The 21,890-nt window shown below is 42.4% G+C and overlaps 1 protein-coding gene across 2 annotated transcripts in view; it reads right to left on the bottom strand.

Moving 5' to 3' along the window:
• Positions 1-3,345: 3,345 nt before the first annotated feature.
• ABHD5 (abhydrolase domain containing 5, lysophosphatidic acid acyltransferase) overlaps positions 3,346-21,890 on the bottom strand; it is a 39,916-nt gene continuing 21,371 nt past the window's right edge. For both annotated transcript variants that reach the window (XM_020905395.2, XM_020905396.2), the window contains exons 3-7: positions 19,391-19,763; positions 12,393-12,547; positions 8,323-8,434; positions 5,200-5,386; positions 3,346-4,610 (exon numbers count right to left, since the gene is read on the bottom strand). In XM_020905395.2, coding sequence (XP_020761054.1) covers positions 4,521-4,610; positions 5,200-5,386; positions 8,323-8,434; positions 12,393-12,547; positions 19,391-19,763 — 917 coding nt within the window. In that variant the 3' untranslated portion in view covers positions 3,346-4,520. The remainder of the gene's footprint in view (positions 4,611-5,199; positions 5,387-8,322; positions 8,435-12,392; positions 12,548-19,390; positions 19,764-21,890) is intronic.

The following is a 21,890-nucleotide window of genomic DNA, read 5'->3' as shown; positions in this document are numbered from 1 at the left end:
TGGGTTCCAAAGTAAAAAGTATAAAACAAGGTACAGTTCTAGGGGCCACCTCTGGCCAGCTCCCTACCCCTTACCACCACACCCCCACACGCCCCCCCCACCCTACCAAGAGAACTGATTTCTTCGTTATTAGTGTAACTAATCCTACCATTGCCTTAAAAAAAAAAAAGATGCAAATACATGTTTATTTTTTCATTTGTCTCATCCTTTCTTACACAATCAGGTAACACAACCTCCTGCTCTTCATTTTCACTTCCTCTTCTCTGAAGATGACTCCAGGACAGCATTTTTTGGGGGAGGGAAGGGGCAGAAGTTCAAGACTGTATTTTCAGAGCCTGAAACAATTGGTTAGCAATGCTAGCAAAGTCGGTACAACCTGAAGGCCATCTCACCACCCTTTTCAGGCATTCAACAGCAGAATCCTTAAAAATAAAACTAGAGACCAACTGAGATGAGTCTCTGTTGGAGGTCAGGGGAAGGGTGGGTGGTTCTGAAGCTTTCTCTCTCTTCCTCCTAAAGATGCTCCCTCATTTTTTTTTTAAAAACAGCTGTGCAGTATTCCACTGTATGAATCCACCATGTTTCTTCCACCGATCCCTTCTACATGGACATTTGGGTGACTTCCACTCTTTAGCTGTTATAAATAGCACTGCCATGAAGATCTTTACTTGTACACCAACTCATATTTTTACCAGTACACCAGATACTTAGAAGTGAGACTGTAAGGTTGAGGGATAAACTCATTTTTAATTTTGAGAGTTTTTAACAAATTCCACCCACAGGAATTGGTACAGTTTGGAGTGCCTGTTTCCACACTGTTTCACTAACAGAGTGCACTGTATAACTTGCACTTTTTGCAATTCAACAGGGAAGAAAGGTTATCTTGGTGGTTTTAACTTGCATTTCTCTTTTTATGTGTATCTTCATATGTTTAAGAGCTATTTATTTGTGTTTTATTTTCTGTGAGCTGTCCATATCTTTTTGCCCATTCTTTCTGGTTCTTTTCAAAGTTTAGAAATTCTTTATGTATTAGGATTATATCAGCCCGTTGTGATAAATGCTGCAAATATTTTTTGCCACTTTATTATTTACTTTTAACTTTGCTTTTTTTGGCCATCCAAAACTCTTTCATTAAAGATATAAATTCCTCCTTTTATTGTTCCTGGATTTTCAGCCACAGGAATGTTTTCCCCACTTTCAGGTCACAAAGGAATTCAGGTATGTTTTCTTCCAGCTATTTAGGTTTCATTTTTACAATTGGGTCTCTAATCCATTCGGATTTTATCCTTCTGTACAGTATGAGAAATGGATTCAATTTTATTATCTTCCATATAGTTAATGACATTTGTCTCAACATCCCTTTTGAAAGTCTTTTTCTCCACCAATAAGATGATTCCTTTATCATACAATAAATTCCTGGACTTTTCCTCCATTGTTTATAGTGTGATATAATATCTAGTAGAGTTATCCCTCCTTCTGCACTGTTCTTTTCTTGAGTTCTTCTGGCTATTACAGTTTACTCTTTACAATACCTTTATGTAGGAAAAAACTTCTTATTTAACTAGAATTTAGTGTGCCCTTTAAATATAAATATGATGTATATGAATGAAGAAATTTCAAAAATACTTCTAGATGATATTCTAAAACCAACTCAAACTAGAGTTTGTTTGTTGTAAAATTAGTTTTAGAAGAAAACAGATATCATACTAGTGGACACATGGATACAGGTAAAGCTGGGGATGGAACAGCCTTCCCTTAGAATGCAGACACTAGTGAAGTGAAAGTTGCTCAGTTGTGTCCGACTCTTTGCAAGCCAGAATACTAGAGTGGGCATCCATTCCCTTCTCCAGGGGATTTTCCCAACCCAGGGATCGAAACCAGGTTTCCCACATCGCAGGTGGATTCTTTTTTTTTTTTCTTCCATTTATTTTTATTAGTTGGAGGCTAATTACTTTACAATATTGTAGTGGTTTTTGTCATACATTGACACGAATCAGCCATGGATTTACATGTATTCCCCACCCGATCCTCCCCCACCCACCTCCCTCTCTACCCGATCCCTCTGGGTCTTCCCAGTGCACCAGGCCCGAGCACTTGTCTCATGCATCCAACCTGGGCTCTTTACCAGCTGAGCCACAAGGGGAGGCCTGCAAGGGAAGAATGTAGACAAGTGTTCCTCAACACTCACTACATCCATGGTCCTATGATAACTAGTATAAACCAACAGGGCCATACCAAAGGCAAGAAAACACACACTGGTCCTACTGTAACTAACACAGTCACATTTTTTTTTCTGTAAAATAAGGTACCTTGTGCATGATGTAGCAAAGGTCAAAGCTCAAATAGATTCTTTTAAGAAAAGAAAACATTTAGGACCCACGGTATTTTCAGGAACTCAAGGATTGTGAACTTTTGTGCTAGCTCAATCTTCACAAAATGACATACGCAAGAGCCCAAGGTAAAATTAGCCTTTAAAAAAAGAATTATGACAACAATTTTCAAAGAAAGCAAAATCAGTCGATAGGAAGACAAGTCCCAGTTGACATTTGGGTACATCTTTTCCCTAAATCACTTGGAACATCAGTGGCCAGAGGCCCCATCTACTAAGTGAACCTGGTAACTTCCCTCTAAGGGTTAAGACCACATTTCCTGTGCAGAAACCTTCTTGGACAATTGAAAACTGCCATTCATCCAGCAAAGGAAAATTAACAGAGACTGGAGAATTTATCAAATAAAAATACCGAAATAACCCATATTATTTGCACCATTAATAGTTCTAAATCTAAAAAGTAAACACTACTTTCATTCCCCAGGCTAGGGTTAGCTCTCCTATTACCTTCTGTCCTAACCTGCTGCTGCTGCTGCTAAGTCACTTCAGTCATGTCCGACTCTGTGCGACCCCACAGACAGAAGCCCACCAGGCTCCCCCGTCCCTGGGATTCTCCAGGCAAGAACACTAGAGTGGGTTGCCACTTCCTTCTCCAATGCATGTAAGTGAAAAGTGAAAGTGAAGTCGCTCAGTTGTGTCTGACTCTTAGCAATCCCATGGACTGCAGCCTACCAGGCTCCTCCGTCCATGGGATTTTCCAGGCAAGAGTACTGGAGTGGGGTGCCATTGCCTTCTCCGTCTCCTAACCTAGTCCATCCCAAAACAGAGACACAAACTGCTCATTGGGAAGCTATTTGCTGTGCTTCAGTAAAATTTGTTTTTTTTTGTATGGGAAGATAATGTTGAAAACAGAACAACTGGTCTTCCTCACAGTTTATCAACAGTAATAACCACCTTTCATTTCCTAACAGCTAAAACTTTACTAATTGAATACAACAATCAAAACCATGAAGTCATTGTTTGCTCTAGTTCACCATTTTTATTTACATAACCATATTTTTCCTAGACCAGCAACGTGAAGCAAAACAGAAGGCTAAGATGCCTTGCTGGTGACCACCCTCTGCCATTTCCTTTTGCAGAGGGTCTTCTCAGTAGTAGCCAGGTACCACGTGGAGCTTTTTCACAGTTTCAGAGAAGCATCCCTTGTAGTAACATAGCAAGAAAGTGCTACACTTGATGGTAGTTACTGTTGCATAGTTCAACCAACCTTACAGAACTTTTGTCATATAACTTCAAGTATGTAAGTTATTTAATCAACACAAAACTCTTCCCCAAAAAAACCAACCAATATTAGCTGACTTCTGGTGCCATGAGACATAATGGCACCACCAATTTTATATTTTAGTGGTAAAAATATAATCCAGTTTTAGCACCCATCTGTAAGAGTTAGATGAAAATGTATGATTGGCTTACTGGAAGGTAATAGCCTTAATGTCCCCTCAGTGAGGGAATCTGTTCCTTCTGCTGCATCCTAGCTCACAGAAAAGAATAACAGTATCAATGGGGGAAAAAAGGAGAGACTTTTAGTTAAGGTTTTTCAGTAGATGAAATACTCAGAGAAATCAATACTAGAAATCAGTTGCCATCTTCCTAACCAGAACCCTGTCTCAACACTCCATTTCAAAAATGAAGTGACATATTCTAACAAAATGACAAGTTTTTAACATAAAAACACACTGAATTTTGAGTAACTCTATCAGTTATTAGAAATGGTATATATAAGCAAGGAAAATAAAGTGCACCTTTACAGTATATAAACTCAGAAAATCACTTGTTAAAATTGGCAATATAAAAAGTACCAGACCTAGCAAAGTTAGATAGAAATAAAAATTTCAGTTGAAAAATTACAGTTTTTCAGTATGGCAGAGGGACAAATAAACTTTTATTACAGTTACTGGATTTGGAGACTCTTGTATATTTTGATTTTGTGTAGGACAAGGGGAAGTCATTCCTCTAGAAGGCACTAAATGGTCTAAATGTGTGAGCAGCTTCATAAAGAAAACATGTGCAAAGTACAGTCAGGAAGACTGCCTGGCTCTTGCGTCAGATTCCTTCCTCTGCGTCACAGACGGCAAATCACTGCTGAGGAGCCTGTCGGCCGCGTGGCTTTCCCACATCATCTGCGGTGTGCTCAGTCCACGGTGTCACAGATCTCCTTCACCTTCTGGTTGAAGTCTTCCGGCTGATCTGCATACACATAATGGCCTGCTCCAAGAATGGCCTAGGAAACCAAAAGCGGTCAGGTGGTCAGCGAGTAAAAGCATTTAAGAATGCTTTTACACCCTTAAAGACACTTAGCAATGAAACTGACAACAGCTATACATGAGAAACAGGAAAGAAAAAGCAATACTAATCCGCAGTGACTAGTGTATACTTGATTAAATAAAGGATCTGAGAATAAAGAGAAAATTCAGTGAATCGTACTAAAGTTTTAAGATGCAAAAATAACATTCTAGGTTGATCTCTAACAGTAGGGCCAACGGAAACACTGCCCAAGGTGAGAATGTGCTGCTTTGGGAGGTGGTAGAGATGCTATTGGGCCTGTCTGTCCCTGGTTTGGTCTCTCCCACCTCAGAGATGCTGTGGCTCCAGGACAGACAAGGCCCCAAGAATGGCGATTTGCTGTCTGGACACAAAGATTTGTTTGGATCAAACCCTGCCCCATCACAGACGACTACAGGTCTCTGACCAAGACTGCAGGTACAGCTTCGATGTGAAGGCGCAGGGATGACCGGAGAGCTCAATGAAAGCAAAGGTAATACAACAGACTTCACAAGCAACTGAGAACCAAAACTACACCACACACTTACTATCGTCTTCACGTATGACTGTGGTCGTAGTGACTGGATGCTGGTGCCAGAATTGCCATCTATGCAGGATCGGGCACCGAAGATCACGGAAACCGGAATGTCAGGGTGCATTTTGCCAATTCGCTGGAGCATTGGCCTTTTTGCCCATCCGTAAGGGATAGTCATGTTTTTGAATGCAGTCTCACCACTTAAAGAGAGAAGAATCACATGCATGATTCTGGGGAAGAGCGCACATCACACTCTCACCTCTATTAAAACACGCTCATATATTCAGATTCTCCCCCATTTAAGAAAGACTGCAGCTTGCACAGAAAATAATTTACTAGGAAGTGTAAGGAACAAGCCTCACAGAAGATATACTTTTTTTGTTAGATAAACAAGGATGTTTTCACCTCTAAAAAAAACTCTTACAAAAAATGATCCTCCTCCAAATCAAAACATGTGACCCTAAGTCCCTATCATAAAATTATCAAATTTCCTTTGGGGAGAGTGGAAATATGTTTGTTTGTTTTTTTCCACTCTAACTTAGTCACAAGGCAGCTTTTCCACAGGTTCATGACAACAGCTTTTTACCTACAATGGCAACATCAACACCAAGATAAGAACAAATTCAGATTAAGTATTCTTTGTGAACTGTTACATATTTTTAATTTTCCGCATATTATGATGTTTGACACCTTTGAAAATCTTTTTTTAAAAAACAAACATATATTTATTTATTTGGATGCACTGGGTCTTCGTTGCAGCATGTGGGATCTTCAATCTTTGCTGCAGCATTTGGTATCTTTAGTTGTGGCAAGTGGGATCTAGCTCCTTGGCTGGGGATAGAACCTGAGCCCCCTGTATTGGGAGTGTGCAGTCTTAGCCAATGGACTGTCAGGGAAATCCCCCTAAAAATCGCTCTGGCTGGGAAGAGACTGCCTCTTGGGGTTAACTTATTTTTAGAGATACCAAAGGACTCAGCTGGGACCACCCCTTTATATGCAAACTAACTAACATGGAGCTGCGCCTCTTCTGTTTGGCCTGCACATCCCAGGAGGTGATGTTCCTCTGCCTTAGTCATCCCAGGACCAGGTGCCAAACTGGAAACCACCTGGATATCTTAGAGCCTGCTGAAATAGTTTAAACAGTCCATCCTACGCTGCCCACCCTGCGCTGTCTGCCTCTCCCGCAAAACCCAGTAAAGGTTCCTGCCTGGAGTTCCCCTCACACCTGTCTTCTACCACCTGATCAAAACCTGCTGCATCTTCTGTGAGCCTTCCTCAGTGACTCCGCCTCAGGAACCGTGAGTATACGAAACTCTGTTCTCTCGAGCCTCTCCTATGTCTTCTCGTGTGGGCCACACCTGACTGACCGTCACATAAAAGAATACAGAACATCTGGCAAACTCCTCAGACAGATCCATTCTGTGGTCACTTCTCTGCTCTCTTTGTGGTACGAGGCATACTTGTGAATTCAAGTGCCACCACAGGACAGGCCACAAACTAGGCCTACACGGGCACACGTGATTGTGAAATGTGAGCAGGTGAAGAACAAAACAGTGAGACCACGCAGACACACAGATGAGTTCCCCGGAACAGGCCACTGACAATTGCTGGGACAAGTCAGTCAAGTGTTCAGACCTAATCCACCCAAGTCAAGTGCCTGGTGAGCCACAAAACATCAATCACTTGCGGACTCCAAACCTCTCCAGCCTCCCTTCCCTTTGGCAGACAACCTACAACCTACTTTATAAAAAAAAAAAAAAAAAAAAAAAAAAAAGGAAGCTACAGCTATACCTCCAGTTCTCTCATGGCCTCAATCTTTCTAATAAACTAGGTGTACATGTTCTTTGAGAGAAGTGGTATTAGTTGCTCAGCTGTGTCTGACTCTTTGCAACCCCATGGAAGGTAGCCCGCCAGACTCCTCTGTCCATGGGATTTCCCAGGAAAGAATACTGAAGTTGGTTCTCATTTCCCTTCTCCAGGGGATCTTCCTGACCCAGGGATTGAACCCAGATTTCCTGCACTGGCGGCAGATTCTTTACCATCTGAGCCACCAGAGAAGCCCTGAGAGAAGTGAGAGAGGCAAAGAAAAAGAGAGTGAAGGAGCTATTTATGCATTTCACCTCTCAGCCTTTCATGCAAATCTGGATCTTAGAAAGGATGAGTAACCATTTTTACATTTTAAAGTATAGTCTATGGCCCACCTCTACTGGAATCATCAGAAGTGTTTGGTAAAGATGCAGCCCAGAACTGCTCAATCAGTCTCAGAGACAGGGTTCAGACACCACATGTCTGATAAACTCCTTCAACAATCCTGGTACAGAACACATAACAGAAACCAGAGCTCTCACCATCACACTCCGTTCTCGATCCTCTGCCTGCCAACTCTAGGCTCTGGCTTCGGGGCTCCTCCTAGCTCCTCAAGACTTTCAAGCTCCATTCTCTCCACTCATACCTTGTATATGACATCTAGAAGTCTTTTTTTTTTTTTTAATAACCTATACCTTTGCTTGGCTCTCTTGCTTCCTCTAGCTACTGTGCTCTCTCCCCTAATCATTGTCAAAATTAACAGCCTTCCCACTCCCTCTCCCCTCTCAGTGTTTCTCAGGCTGATGCACAGGACTGAAGAGGTGCTGTGTACAGAGGGGTGCCAACAGCAAACGAACTTGAAAAGGCTGCCCTGTCTCTGCCACACGCCTGGGAGATTTAAAACCCTTTGGCATAATAAATGGTTCTAAGAAGATCTATGGTATAGAAGACCATTTACTTTTGTTTACACCAGAGCTCCTTTTTTGTACAACATTCATACTCAATTTGAGAACACTGTTTTATTTGAAATTCTTTATGATCTCTCAACTCTGGTCACCTTAACAAGACACCCAAGACCAAGACTTCCCTCAACTTGTCCATGGGCACCTTAAGGGAAGAAAGTACATCTGACTTTTCAGTCTCTCATCAGACTCTAGTACAGTGTTCTACATCACAGGTCCTCCACGAATAGATGAATAAATTAAGAACTACTTGTCCTTTAAAACTGAGTCATTTACATACTGATAAGTATCTCCTGGACTGTTCACACATTTTCAAAAAAGAAAAGTCTAAAACACAAACACAGTAAATTTAGAATCGAGACCCTTACCTCGGAGTCTGGACATTACAGTGGTAGATGTATTCTGTCACTGTATCATCTTCAAACATTGAAGAATACTTGCGTTTGAAATCAGGCCTTAAACGCTGTACCAGACTTAAACCTATGTAATAGAAAACAAACATTTTAAGTTGTAATTAGTTTATATATTAGCAGAGAAGACTTTGGGGCTTCCCTGGTGGCTCAGGGAAAAAAAAAAAAAAAGAATCTGCCTGCCAGTGCAAGAGACGCAGATTTGATCCCTGGGTCAGGAAGATTCCCCTGGAGAAGGAAATGGCAACTCACTCCAGTATTTTTTCCTGGGAAACCCCAAGGATAGAGAAGCCTGGCTGTCTATAGTTCATGGGGTTGCAAAAAGTCAGACATGATTGAGTCACTAAATGATACTAAACAAGAGAAGATTTCAGTGTTTGCTTCTATAATAAATATTAAATGCTATATTATGCATGTGTTCAAATATGCATTTTAGTTTCAAAAAAGCACAGATCCTAGAAATTGCTCTCAAGTTCCCTAAGGAAAGATTAAAATAAGAATGAAAGACTGTCATATACTGACTTACAGATATGCTTCAGGAGGTCAAAAACAGTTGCCTAAGACTTGTTTTTGTAGGAAAATAAATTCTATTAAACAAGGCAGGTGAATATGACAAGGCATACCATAAAATTAACTTAATAATTTATATCTTTTCCACATTTACAACACATTAGCATCCAAATGAGGTAAAGTGAAGTGAAAGTCACTCAGTTGTGTCCGGCTCTGCAACCCCATGGCTGCAGCCCTCCAGGCTCCTCTGTCCAAGAATACTGGAGTGGGTCGCCATTTTTGTTTTCAGATCATCTTCCTGACCCAGGGATTGAACCCGGGTCTCTTGCATTTCAGGCAGATTCTTTACCATCTGAGCCACAAGGGAAGCCAAATGAAGTGAACTGGGATATAAATATTTCTTGGGAAAATGCATTCAGACTTTCTTCTTGGAACACTAGCAGTACTGCCCACTAAGGTCATCCACAGTGGCTCCCATAGTCCCAGCCCTGAGGTGAGAGGCAGGGGCAGGGCCCCCAGAGGAAAGAGGAAGAAGAGTAGGAACATTTTATCAAGTCACTGTTTTCCCTTCTAGGGCCCAAGGACTGACTGGTTTCCCTCTCTGCTACGACTGCCCGTTACTGTAGCAAGGTCTTACTTGCTTCCTTCACCTGACTCTCTGAAGGAACCACACAGCTCCACCAAAGATTCTCATGACGCAGGAGACATTCTATACCACCCTCACCACCCTGTGTGAGCACCAATGGGAGGCAGAGGGCATGGCTTTAAAGGTCCCTCCTCGGCCTTTCCCTTCCCCATCATTATCTCCTGATTTCCTCTCATCCTTTACTTTCCACATTATTGCTACCTGTAGAGTAGCTGGATCATCAAAAAAGCAAAAGAGTTCCATAAAAACATGTACTTCTGCTTTATTGACTACGCCAAAGCCTTGACTGTGTGGATCACAACAAACTGTGGAAAATTCTTCTAAGAGAGGGGAATACCAGACCACCTGACCTGCCTCCTAAGAAATTGGTATGCAGGTCAATAAGCAACAGTTATAACTGGACATGGAACAACAGACTAGTTCCAAATCAGGAAAGGAATACATAAAGGCTCTATACTGTCACTCTGCTTATTTAACTTATATGCAGAGTACATCATGCGAAATGCTGGGCTGGAAGAAGCACAAGCTAGAATCAAGATTGCAGGGAGAAATATCAATAACCTTAGATATGAAGATGACATTACCCTTATGGCAGAAAGTGAAGAAAAACTAAAAAACCTCTTGATGAAAGTGAAAGAGGAGAGTGAAAAAGTTGGCTTAAAACTCAACATTCAGAAAACTAAGATCATGGCATCCAGTCCCATTATTTCATGGCAAACAGACTGGGAAACAATGGAAACAGTGACAGACTTTATTTTGGGGGGTTCTAAAATCACTACAGATGGTGACTGCAGCCATGAAATTAAAAGACACTTGCTCCTTGTAAGAAAAGCTATGACCAACCTAGACACCATACTAAGAAGCAGAGACATTACTTTGCCAACAAAGGTCCATCCAGTCAAGGCTATGGTTTTTCCAGTAGTCACATATGGATGTGAGAATTGGACTACAAAGAAAGCTGAGTGCCAAAGAACTGATGCTCTTGAACTGTGGTGTTGGTGAAGACTCTTGAGAGTCCTTTGGACTGCAAGGAGATCCAACCAGTCCATCCTAAAGGAAATCAGTCCTGAATGTTCATTGGAAGGACTGATGCTGAAGCTGAAACTCCAATACTTTGGCCACCTGATGTGAAGAACCAAGTCACTGGAAAAGACCCTGATGCTGGGAAAGATTGAAGGCGAGAGGAGAAGGGGATGACAGAGGATGAGATGGTTGGACGGCATCACCGACGCGATGGACATGAGTTTGAGTAGGCTCCAGGAGCTGGTGATGGACAGGGAAGACTGGTTTGTACAGTCCATGGGGTTGCAAAGAGTTGGACATGACTGAGCAACTGAACTGAACTGGCCTGGTGAAGAGAGGTTATCTACATCAGTACTGAGGGGATGTGGCGTGGTCACCAATTCAGTCTCTATGCCCTCTTCTCATTCCTGCGTCCCGCTGCTCTCCACACCCCAAAGGGATGGCACTGGGACAGGAGGGGCTGGGCCTGGGCATAGGGTGGCAGAGTCTACAGCCACCTATGCAAAAGTTACTGCCACACCCTCACCCATCCACCACGCCAATCTTCTTTTCCTACTAAGGGAACCTGACTTCTGTGTGTCAATTAGGCAGCAACGTGCCCAGGAAAGCAGGTCCCTCATTCAAACCCTTGGAAATAAATGAAGGATGACTGATTAGTCACAGAAAAGTCTTCTTCTTGGTTGATGGACGAACATCAGGAGTGGGCAGAGACACATGGGGAAGCCTGCTTGGGCTCCCAGGGGAGACCTTCTTCCCCGACATAGAGCCTTATGCTTTCTCTTCCTCTTGTCCATAGAGCTGCTTGATGAGCTGACACTTCTGTAACAGCAACCACTGAACTGTGAGGTAAAAGGTCAAGAGAATCACATACGTAGACCCAGAACCTTTCACCAAGGAGCCAGCTTCTAGAAAAAAATGGTAAAACCACCTGCCTCCAGACTGTTAAGAAAACAATAAAAGGCCTTCTGCTTTAGGCAGCTGAGGTCTTCTGTCACTTCCAGCCTAAAGCCTTTCTCACTGACACAAGCCATAAGAGGGAAAGGCAGAGGTGCAGACAGTCACCATCTGTGACAACGAGGTGAGTGAGGCTGAGAAAGAGGAGTCAAGAGTGAAATGAACTTAAATCAGAGACTTCCCCCAAATCTTTGTAGGAAAGAATGACTTTATCTTCTGAACACTAACATTATGGGGCAAAAAAGGAATCTGAGTGATGGTTGTTATCCCAGGTAGATTAGGTCTCGCTTTGTAACCTGTCAGCTGGATATCGTCAGCTGGTTACAGGCCCCAACAGATCACCTCCTCCCATGCCCCGGGCTAGTAGATACACTACCACACTGCTGGCATGGCCTTTTTCAGAATGTTCAAGGTCGCCTAACCTCAGCCTTAGCATTTTCCATGTCCTCTGCCTGCTAATAATCTGTAATGTTTACCATATAACGATTCCTCTTTAAGGAGAGGAGCCTGGTTTCAGTCGTCTTTAGGCATTGACTGGTAGTTTTTAAATAAGGAGAAAAAGTAAGGTTTGTTTTTGTTTTCAAGATTTTAACTAACCATGGTAATCAGCAAGTACACCTCTGCTGTTCTCTATAAACATTTTGCTCTCCCAGGACACAGATATGTGGCATTCCGGGCGGCACAGTGGTAAAGAATCCACTGCCAATGCAGGAGATGCGAGAGATGCGGTTTGATCTCTGGGTCGGGAGGATCCCCTGGAGAAGGAAATGGCAACCCACTCCAGTCTTCTCGCCGGGAGAATCCCATGGACGGAGGAGCCGGGCGGGTGGGGTCACAAACGGGGACACAACTGAGCACACACGCACACACAGGCTACAGACATAAAAGTACTCACCAAAGGGCCCTGCAATCCTGAGGCCAGCTAAAGGGTTAAAGGGAGTCAGCGCTGCTCCCAAGGCTCTGATCCAAACTGGGATTGGTCGCTCCTGATCAGCAAGGTCTGGTCGTTCAGGAAAACCCCAAGGCTCCACTAAAATGAGATGACTAACCCTGTACGGGAAAGAACAGACTAAAGATCATCGGCAAATTCACCCCAGGACTACGAAGAACTTACACGATTTATAAAGGCAGAACGAACCTCCTTCAAACACCTGGCATTGAAGGGAAAACTCAGGACTGAACAGGTTACATCCTCCTCTTATTATATGTGAACTGATGAGATCTGGTAGGATTTGAGAGGTGTCTGGTAGAAAGAGGGCTTCATATTTAATCCATCTAAATGTAGATAATAATGGATGATGGATGTGTGAAAGGGTATATGATAACTGTAGCTATTCTTGAGAATCAAGAAAAGACAGCATTTGTTGTTTAAGCTACACTCTGGCAAATGATATGGTTCCATATACCTCAAGGTTGACACTTCAGAAATGACTGGAGATTAATATTACACTCATAAAATAACTTCAGGCACCAACAATAATTAATTCCTATGAACCAAATCATTCTACAAGTTTAAGAAGCATTAGGACTTCAAAGCAAAAGGACTTTGAATGAACTTTTCACAAACATGAAAATAAGTAACACTATGGGCCGAAAATATACCCCCTAGTTTGGGATTTCAGTTTGATGAACAGGAACACATGTACCCTACCCATAACATCATGACATCCTGGTGTGAGATTCTGTTCCTAATTCTTTCCTAATTTTCTTCTTTACTGATTAAAGAGATAGAATAGCTTCAGTTCAAACCCATATCAAATTGCCTCACAGCACCCTAGTTTTAATTTTTCCATCTAATGAAGCATCTTTCCGATGAGGGAAAACCAGAACCACGTCTTCATGATTGCAACACAGTACTACACATCATCAAGATCCTCAACAAAACAGAAATATTCTGACATAAAACAATATTCAACTGTAGCCAAAACAGCCAAGAAATGCCAGCAAAGATCTCCCAAGGATGAACTGACATTGATTCTGAAGTCCCTTTCCTAAGTCACAATTGAAATAGAAAGGTAAAGAAACCAGAATATGGGAACAGATAGTTATTATTCCCAATGTAAAAAGTTTTATTGTTTCCGGACTTCCCTGGTGGTCCAGTGCTGAACAATTCACCTGTCAATGCAGGGGACATGGGTTCGATCCCTGGTCGGGGAAGATTCCACATGCCATGGAGCAACAAAGCCTGTGTGCCGCAACTACTGAGCCCGTGTGCCTACAGCCTGTGCTCCAAGAAGAGAAGCCACTGCAACGAGAAGCCCACACACTGCAACCAGAGAGTACCTCCTGCTCGCTGCAACTACAGAAAAGCCCGCACAGCGGCCAAGATCCAGAAAAGCCAGAACAAATACATAAATAATAAAAAGTTTTAGTACTTTTGTCAGCACAGATTAGTTAGTAAAGAGTACTTTGCTATGACAGCATTTTCTCAGACAGAAAGCTTCAGAGAACAGACCCAGAGCATAGAGCTCCATGGACTCTTGGAGACTACTCAGCCCCATCTTTCATCTCATGACCTAAGAAGAAAGCTGAGATGTACTTTGTGACTCATTTGACAGGAATTATTTACTTCTAATGTGTGTGTGTGTGTGTGTGTGTGTGCGCGTGTGTGTGCGCGTGCGCGCGCGCTCAGTCACTTAGTCGCATCCGACTCTTTGCAACCCCAAGAACTGTAGCCCGGCCAGCTCTTCTGTCCATGGGACTCTCCAGGCAAGAATACTGGAGTGGGTTGCCATTTCCGTCTCCAGGGGATCTCCCCGACGCAGGGATCGAACCTGTGTCTCCCGTGTCCTGCACTGGCAAGTGGATTCTTTACCATTGCTCTACCTGGAATCCAAACTCATATAGTAATCCAGAACCCACCTTCTAATATCCCAGAGAGGACAGCTTGATGGGATTGTCAGTTCACATCTAGGCTTAAAGAATGGGTCTAGCCAGATAGCATGTGAGTCAGCTTATCAGACATCTTTATCGAGATTCAGAGACTAATGAAAACTACAAGAAAAACAAAGAACCAGCAAAGCAGGAACAAGAGAACAGTTCATGGGTTTCAAAACATAAAGAAGCATTCTTCTCCAGCTTAGTCATTACAGTAGGTCTTGAGTCTGAAGATGATGACCAGATTACAGCCTCCAGGCCTAAGAAGTAGATAACACCTGCTTCAACATGCTCATATAAGGGCTAAGCCTAAAGGCCAACAAGGCTATACAAACCAGATATTCATGTGACATAAAGTAAGCCACCAGCCAGTAATAATACAACAAAACAGCCAGACCCAGAACCAAAATGTACAAAGGAGTTTACAGGACCTACTAAGGAGCAAGGAAAAGGACTAGAAAGAAGTCAGTAAACAAATGAGACATTCTTGAGATGAAGTTAGCCCCAGGTATTTCCCATTAGTTCCAAGCTACTGAGGGGAGGATGGAGCACAGAACAATGAACTTAAATACCCCTAACTGGGTCAAGTAGAACAGTCAGTCTTTCATCTCAAGAGGAACCAATAAGAAACTCTCAGCCCAGCTCCACATGGTCAGGAGATAGCCAGGCAAGATCAAAAGCAAGATGATCTAAAAACCTTTGAGTGAAAAAGACCAGATGTAACCTATTTGGTTGTGACTTGGAATGATCTCTTTGCTAAACACTTTCTAAGTTAATAGAAGTTCTCATAGTGTCCTTTTCCTTAGTTTATAACAAATACCTATAAAAAACAGACTGTCTTTGTACAGGATCCTGAGTTGTTGTTGTTTAGTTGCTAAGTCATGTCCAACTTTTTGCAACCCCGTGGACTGCAGCCTGCCACACTCCTCTGTCCATGGGATTTTCTAGCCAAGAATGGAGCAGGCTGCTGTTTCCTCCTCCAGGGGATCTTCCTGACCCAGGGATCAAACCCACATCTCCTGGATCTCTGCCACTTGGCAGGTGAATTCTTTACCACTGAGCCACCGGAGAAGCCCATGGAATCCTGAGCGGCAGGAGCCAGAAGTAAAAGCAAATTAAAAAGGAACACACAGATGTAAGAAAGGAGATGGGATCTTTGGCTATTTCTGCTGGTTTACTCTCCCTCTGTGGCCTTTTGCGGTGATCAGACACTGCTTGATGAAGAAGATTTTGTGGTGGAGCATGGCAGCCCAGGACACCTCACCCAGTGAGTGGTTCCTGCTTGTAATACAGCACACCCATCTACAAGTAAAATCACAGGCAACCTGTCTAACTATTACACATCATGGTATGAGAACCGAGATGAACAAAGGTCATTTTGGGGGAAGGAACATGGGGTATGTGCCTCCATATGGAATAATCTATTAATCAGTTCATAACTTCTCTGCCCATCCACCGCACTGCTTTTCCAGAATGGCCCAGGTGTCCCCCTAGCACAGGCCCTTTGCGATTTCTGTCCCTACTGCCTAGAATGCTCTCCTGCTACTTTCCTTTGAGACCTCCCCGGCAGCTCCAGTTGTACCTCTTTGGAGTACCATAATGGACCCTGAGACAGGGCCAGGTATTCATCAGGAGATCTCACAACTCGCATGCTACTCACGAGGTAATTTCTGTCTCTCCCCTCAATGTACTGTAAGGCTTACAGGCACATGAAGTCACTCAACATTATTTAAACACACACAACCTGCTAGATTATAATGTTAGGGTGGTTCATTCAACACTGGCATTTCAATGGGGGGTTCAGCCAGGTATTTTTACATCAAGTATCACAATTGCTGAATCATTGAGTACTGATTCTTAATAATCAGTATCAAGAATCTGGGAAATATACGGGGTCACTGCCACAAGGTAGGACAACTTTTACGGACAAAGGCACTCTGCTGCTCATAGAGATCAAGTGCACAGGTTGACCTAATGTACCAAAAACGGGAAAAAATCAGTTTTTACTTGTTCTGTATTATTGGAATTCTTCCTAAACAAGTACTTTAAACTAGGAATTTTTACTCTTCTCCCCAAACCGTCCTATAAAAATAAACCAAGAATGAAAGAATGGGGCTGCCCATAAAAGACAGGGTTAATATGTATAGATTGGGACTTAAGTCCAAGTAAGTAAAAAAAAAAATGGTGCCTTTGTGGATTTTTCCTCCATGCATAGAAACAACAGCAGTTAAAGAGCTGTGGTTCTCTTAGGAGAAAAATGATGAAAACTATATTTGTCATACCTGAGGCAGCAAAGCAGAAAGTGGTATTCTCAAAGTCTACTCAAAAAAAAAAAAAAGACAAGCTGCACAGTGAGTGAAGGAAATTAACTGAATTTCATTTGATCTCTATTAGACCATTTTCCCCCTCCTCTCACCCTCCCACCAAAGTCTTTCTGAAATGCAAAGATTTATTTTAAACTCATGACAGTGTAATAAAAATGGTCCTTGTAGGGGAGGCTGTGCACATGTAGGAACAGGGATTACATAAGGAATCTCTGTACCTCTCTCTCAAAATAATTCTAAACAAAAGTTTTTAAAAAGGTACTTGGATCAAGTTAAAGTTGGATAAGTGACATTTAGAGTAGGTAGTTCCTTACAATACAAAACAGACTACGCTACTGCACCAGAGGAAATATGTATATGCCACCCAGCAGCTTTTCTGGCTCAGGTAAAACCTCTCAGGTCACCCAGATGGTGACCCTGACGACCACCCATATGTTTAGTATGAGTGAAACTTGAAGAAACACCTAATGCTAAACCTCACTGACTGTGAGCTTGCTATAATTATGAACACATGTAGGTGGCCATCAGTTGTGTTTAACTATGTCTGGATCTGTGAATCTGCTGAATTGTTCAGTTAGCCATAACATCAGATCTCCTATGTAAATTTGAATGAAGTTGCTTGGTCAGGATGGAGGAGGAAAATTTTCTGTAAGGTAAGAAATTAACACAAGTCGGGACCATTAATAGTAATAAGAAAAAAACAACACTGGCCTTCACTCATGACTTGGGATCTCTGAAAACCCAAAGAACCTTGTTATTTTGAAATCAACTTGTGTTTCAAGATTCAATTTTTATGCAGTAAAAAATATAGGCCTTCATATCCAACACATTCTGTAGAGTTTCACTCAATATTTAGCAGCAAGCAGCCAATTTAAACATGCTAATTATTTCAAGCGTTCTCTCATTCATCCACTGCTAATACTTAGTGGTTCTTGGTCCTCACACAGTAGTTCAGATTTATTAGGCACAAACGTTCAAGAATCATTTTCTAAAACATAGTCGGTTCAATGCAGGGATCACTGGCTTTATTTTACATATTTGTTCTGCTCCCTTATTCTCTTTTATAGACGGTGTTCAAGTGGTTATTCCCTTCTAAATCACTGAAGTATCTTATTTCTTTAGAGCAGTTCCCAACTGCAAATGAAAATCTCACCAAGTGATCTAAACGGCAGATAGCCTTGAAGGGTCAGGAACCTGTGACGTACAGTTTCATGACCAGAGTCTGGCCCACGGAGTGCCATGTCCCACCTCCAGGGAATAAGTACCACAAGATAGACATAATTAATCCCTGACAAGAAGAATGGACTTGTGGACACGGAGGGAAAGGAGAGGGTGGGATGAGCTGAGAGGGCAGCACTGACCATGCGTAGAACAGACAGCTGGCGGGAAGCCTCTATGCAGCACAGGCAGCTCGGCGCAGGGCGCTGTGATGACCCAGAGGCGTGGGGGCGGGCTGGGCTGGGGAGGAGACTCAAAAGGGAGGAGATCCATGTGTACACAGAGCTGATTCACACTATCGTACAGGAGAAACTAACACAACACTGTAAAGTAATTCCACTCCGATAAAAACAAAATAAATACCTGACCAGAAACAGAGGAAGCCCAACCTCCACAGACAACCATGTTGCATTATACCAGAAGAGTAATCGCTCCTTCCCCACAAACACAGGTAGTTGTTTATCACTGTGAGTAGGACTTGATAAAAGACAATAATTCCCAAAAAGCCAACTAGAAGAAGGAAATCTGGATTTCTTTTGAAAGCACAGACCTGCCTGGTGACAAGACTGCTCTACCCTCCAGCGCAGAGAGGACTGTGCTGTGTGAACAGGACACCCACAGTTCTGCCATGGGACGGCCCGACACGTGCACCCCCGCCTCTGAAAAGGACCGTCATCCCATTCACAGACCTCAGTGTCAAAGTCGGTCACAATTCTGGATTAGTCCACTACTCCAGTGGAAAAATACACTGGCGGCACAAAAATGCTGACAATTTTTTGTTTTCTTTCCAAAAAGATGAACAGAACAAAAATGAGCTCTGCTTCTATTTTCTGAGCACTCCAATGTGACCTCCTCTCAGATTAGCAACACAAATAATAGGAAACAGCATAAGAAAATACAGTAAAGGAAGGCGGAGATGCTACAAAGATTCTGAAGTAAACAATCATTAATTTAATGACCCTGAAAAATTCTATAGCAATAAAGGTTAGGGCACAGTAGAATAAAAATGCTACAAGATATAATGTGGGTATATTTTCTGTACCTTAGAGATGAGGAAACTAAAATTTAGAGTTAAGTGATTTCCTCTAAGCCATAAAGACAGCATGAGAGCCTATGTGTTCTAATTTCTCTGGTTTCTTACTGCTGCTTCCTGAAACCTAGAAAAGGCTAGGAAAAGCCTGCTGGATCCATAGGTCTAAGTAAATAGTAACAACACAACAGTTTTTACTTGTGGCTTAAATTGTGTACATTCTAATAAATAAAAAGTCCTTTTACAAGCCTCCTACATAGCAGATATAACAGGAAAACCTGACAATATTATTTCTGCTACTAAACTGGCCATCAGCTGTGGCTGTTTGATCTACAGGGTCCTTTAAGAGAATGTCTGTTTTCGAAGGATCAGACACCAACCACCACCAAAGAGGGGAACTGGAAACGGATGCTTGGGTGCCTCTCTTCTGACACCCCCACTCACCTGGATGGGTACTTCAGTGAGTAAGCAGCAGCCAGGAACCCACCTAGGTTGTGTCCAAGCAAGATCATTTTGTCCAGTCCAAGGGCACATCGCCACTCTTCAATGGATTCCACAAACTGATTCTCCACTTCTTCTGCATCACTGTCAAATCTGGGTCGACTACTTCGTCCAAAGCCCAGTAGGTCAAAAGCATAGACAGGTCTATTGGTGCAAAGATCGCCAAAATTCAGTGCCCAGAGTCCAAGACCTCCTCCAAAACCATGAAGGAGGACAAGTGGAGTCTTATTTGAAATATTATGAGAGAGCTTCAGTGTCCATATTTTATTTCCATTAGATATACGAACGGATCCTTTTTTGTATGTGCAGGGGACACCTAATGGGAACATAAAAAGAGAAATTCTGTTTAGCCTCATGACTTCTGAGAAGGGGAGTAGTCTCAGAGCAACTGGAAATTAATCATCTAGGAACCACCTAGTATGTATTTACATGATTTTAGCCTTTATTATGTCAGCCCTTAAAAAAAATGTATGCATTTTATTGAACCAGGTAATTCTTAATGACCATATCTCACACCTTAGTAGGAAGAGCTCTCAGACAAGTCTCAAGTACCTGTGTCCTAGGTTTCCTGGCAAGTCATATTAGCTCTCTGGACTTCCTTACACATCCATCAGTGGAGGGTGCTGGAGAGGGACACAGTGGTCACTGAATCCATTATTTTAAGGTCTCTGGCTTTACCGACAATAACAAAGTAACAGTACCTTGTATGTGTAGAACACTTGAAGGTTAAGCATTAAAGATTGAAGTCAGATGCAAAGAAATACTTTCTCCTAAAAAGTCATCATGAATTTAGGGAAGGATTAACAGCATGCGTATTGAACATGTGTTGAAATCTTAGGTCACCACAAGGTTTAGCAGAAAAAGATGACAGGGTATGGAAGGAACTCTTCAGTGTGAGTGCTGGGTAGTCTGAGCTCAGATCCACAAAAGTAAATACTTCAGAAAAATAAATAATCACAGTTGTGTAATATAAAACATCGTTCTTATCCTCAGTGCTACAGGACTAAATACTTTAAATCTCCCCCCAAACTGACTAAAGATGGAACTAATTTGAAATCCTTTTACCTCACATTATCAATTGAACAGCTACACTTGAGATATATCCCTTAAAGATTTGTGCATATACATCTGCAGTGGACAAATACCGGAGAGCCACGAGTTTCTGCACTTTAACCTGAGAAATCACTTTCGGTTTTGTCCCCACATGGTGGCCGAAAGGGAAACCCAGCAATTGTTGAGAATATTAACAGGGTCCACGTTACCTGAGTGAAGGGAAATGACAGGAATCTGGAGAGGCAGGTGAGCTGATGTTAGTGCCAAGCCCACCATGCTGGCATTTTGAACACAGATATTGTGTGAGTATTCTCATAAAAACTACTGTGACCTCTATGAGAGTTCATCTCACTGCTCCTGTGTCTGACATGGGAGCAGGGGCCAGTTCTATGTGCATCCCTAGAACTGAACAGGAGGAAATCAGTATGTTCATTAGATACAGGAAATGAGTTCCTAGCGCTCCCACCCTTTTTTAAAAAAAATCTCCGGACAAGAATTTTTTCATATAGTAAACCGCAATGACAACCTTCCCAGCTTTGGAGAGAACAAGATTATCCAATGGAGTTTCATGTTAAAAATCCATGTAAAAAGGCTAAATGTCCCTTTCCAGGGATATATCCAGTTACGGTCACTTATTCCATAATCATTCAAATTTACAAACGAAATTCATTTGCGGTAGAGAGGATGAAAAACAGGTGTAAGTATCTGCACAAACATACACAATAATCACAGATGTAGACCACTTAATCTCCTCCTCTAAACAGAACTACACAGTAAAGAACATTACTTGAAAGTATATCCACAGATACCTAGGAATACTCTGAGAGTACACGTGTGGGTAAACTTCAGCACTCACAAGAAACAACAAAAACAAAAAAGTTTCCGTACTACTATGAATGTCAACATAAAGAATCCTACAATCCTAGAACCAGAAAGAATTCTAAGGATCACCACACCCACTTCCTTTTATAGGCAAAAACTAGGAGACTGAGAAAAGGGACTTGCCCAAGATCCTGTAAGCCCTGGCTGCAGCCCTGGGCTTAGACCAGGTTACATGGCTACACTCCACTATCTGTTCCAACAGACAAGGCTGCTTGCACTGCAGCACCTGCAGGCTGCTCTCAAAGCACAGTCTGGGGACCTCTGGTGAGCTGGGGACCCTTTCGGGAGGCGTTCCCAGGTCAAAACTATTTTCAAAATAGTCTCAGACGTTACCTGTTTTTTCCACTCTCATTCTCTGATGGGTATACAGTGGAGCCTTCCAGAGAACACATGGTAAGTGATGACCAACAGTCTAAATGCAGAAGCACATATAGACATCCAGGGGTCTTACCTTAAGCCAGACATTAAAAGATCTGTAAACTTGTAAACAATGTTACTAGTCTCCATA

This window comes from Odocoileus virginianus, chromosome 26, assembly GCF_023699985.2.
Source record: "Odocoileus virginianus isolate 20LAN1187 ecotype Illinois chromosome 26, Ovbor_1.2, whole genome shotgun sequence".
NCBI lineage: Eukaryota > Metazoa > Chordata > Mammalia > Artiodactyla > Cervidae > Odocoileus > Odocoileus virginianus.
The sequence above is the reverse complement of the archived record's forward strand: the minus strand, read 5'-3'. Positions and strand labels throughout refer to the sequence as shown.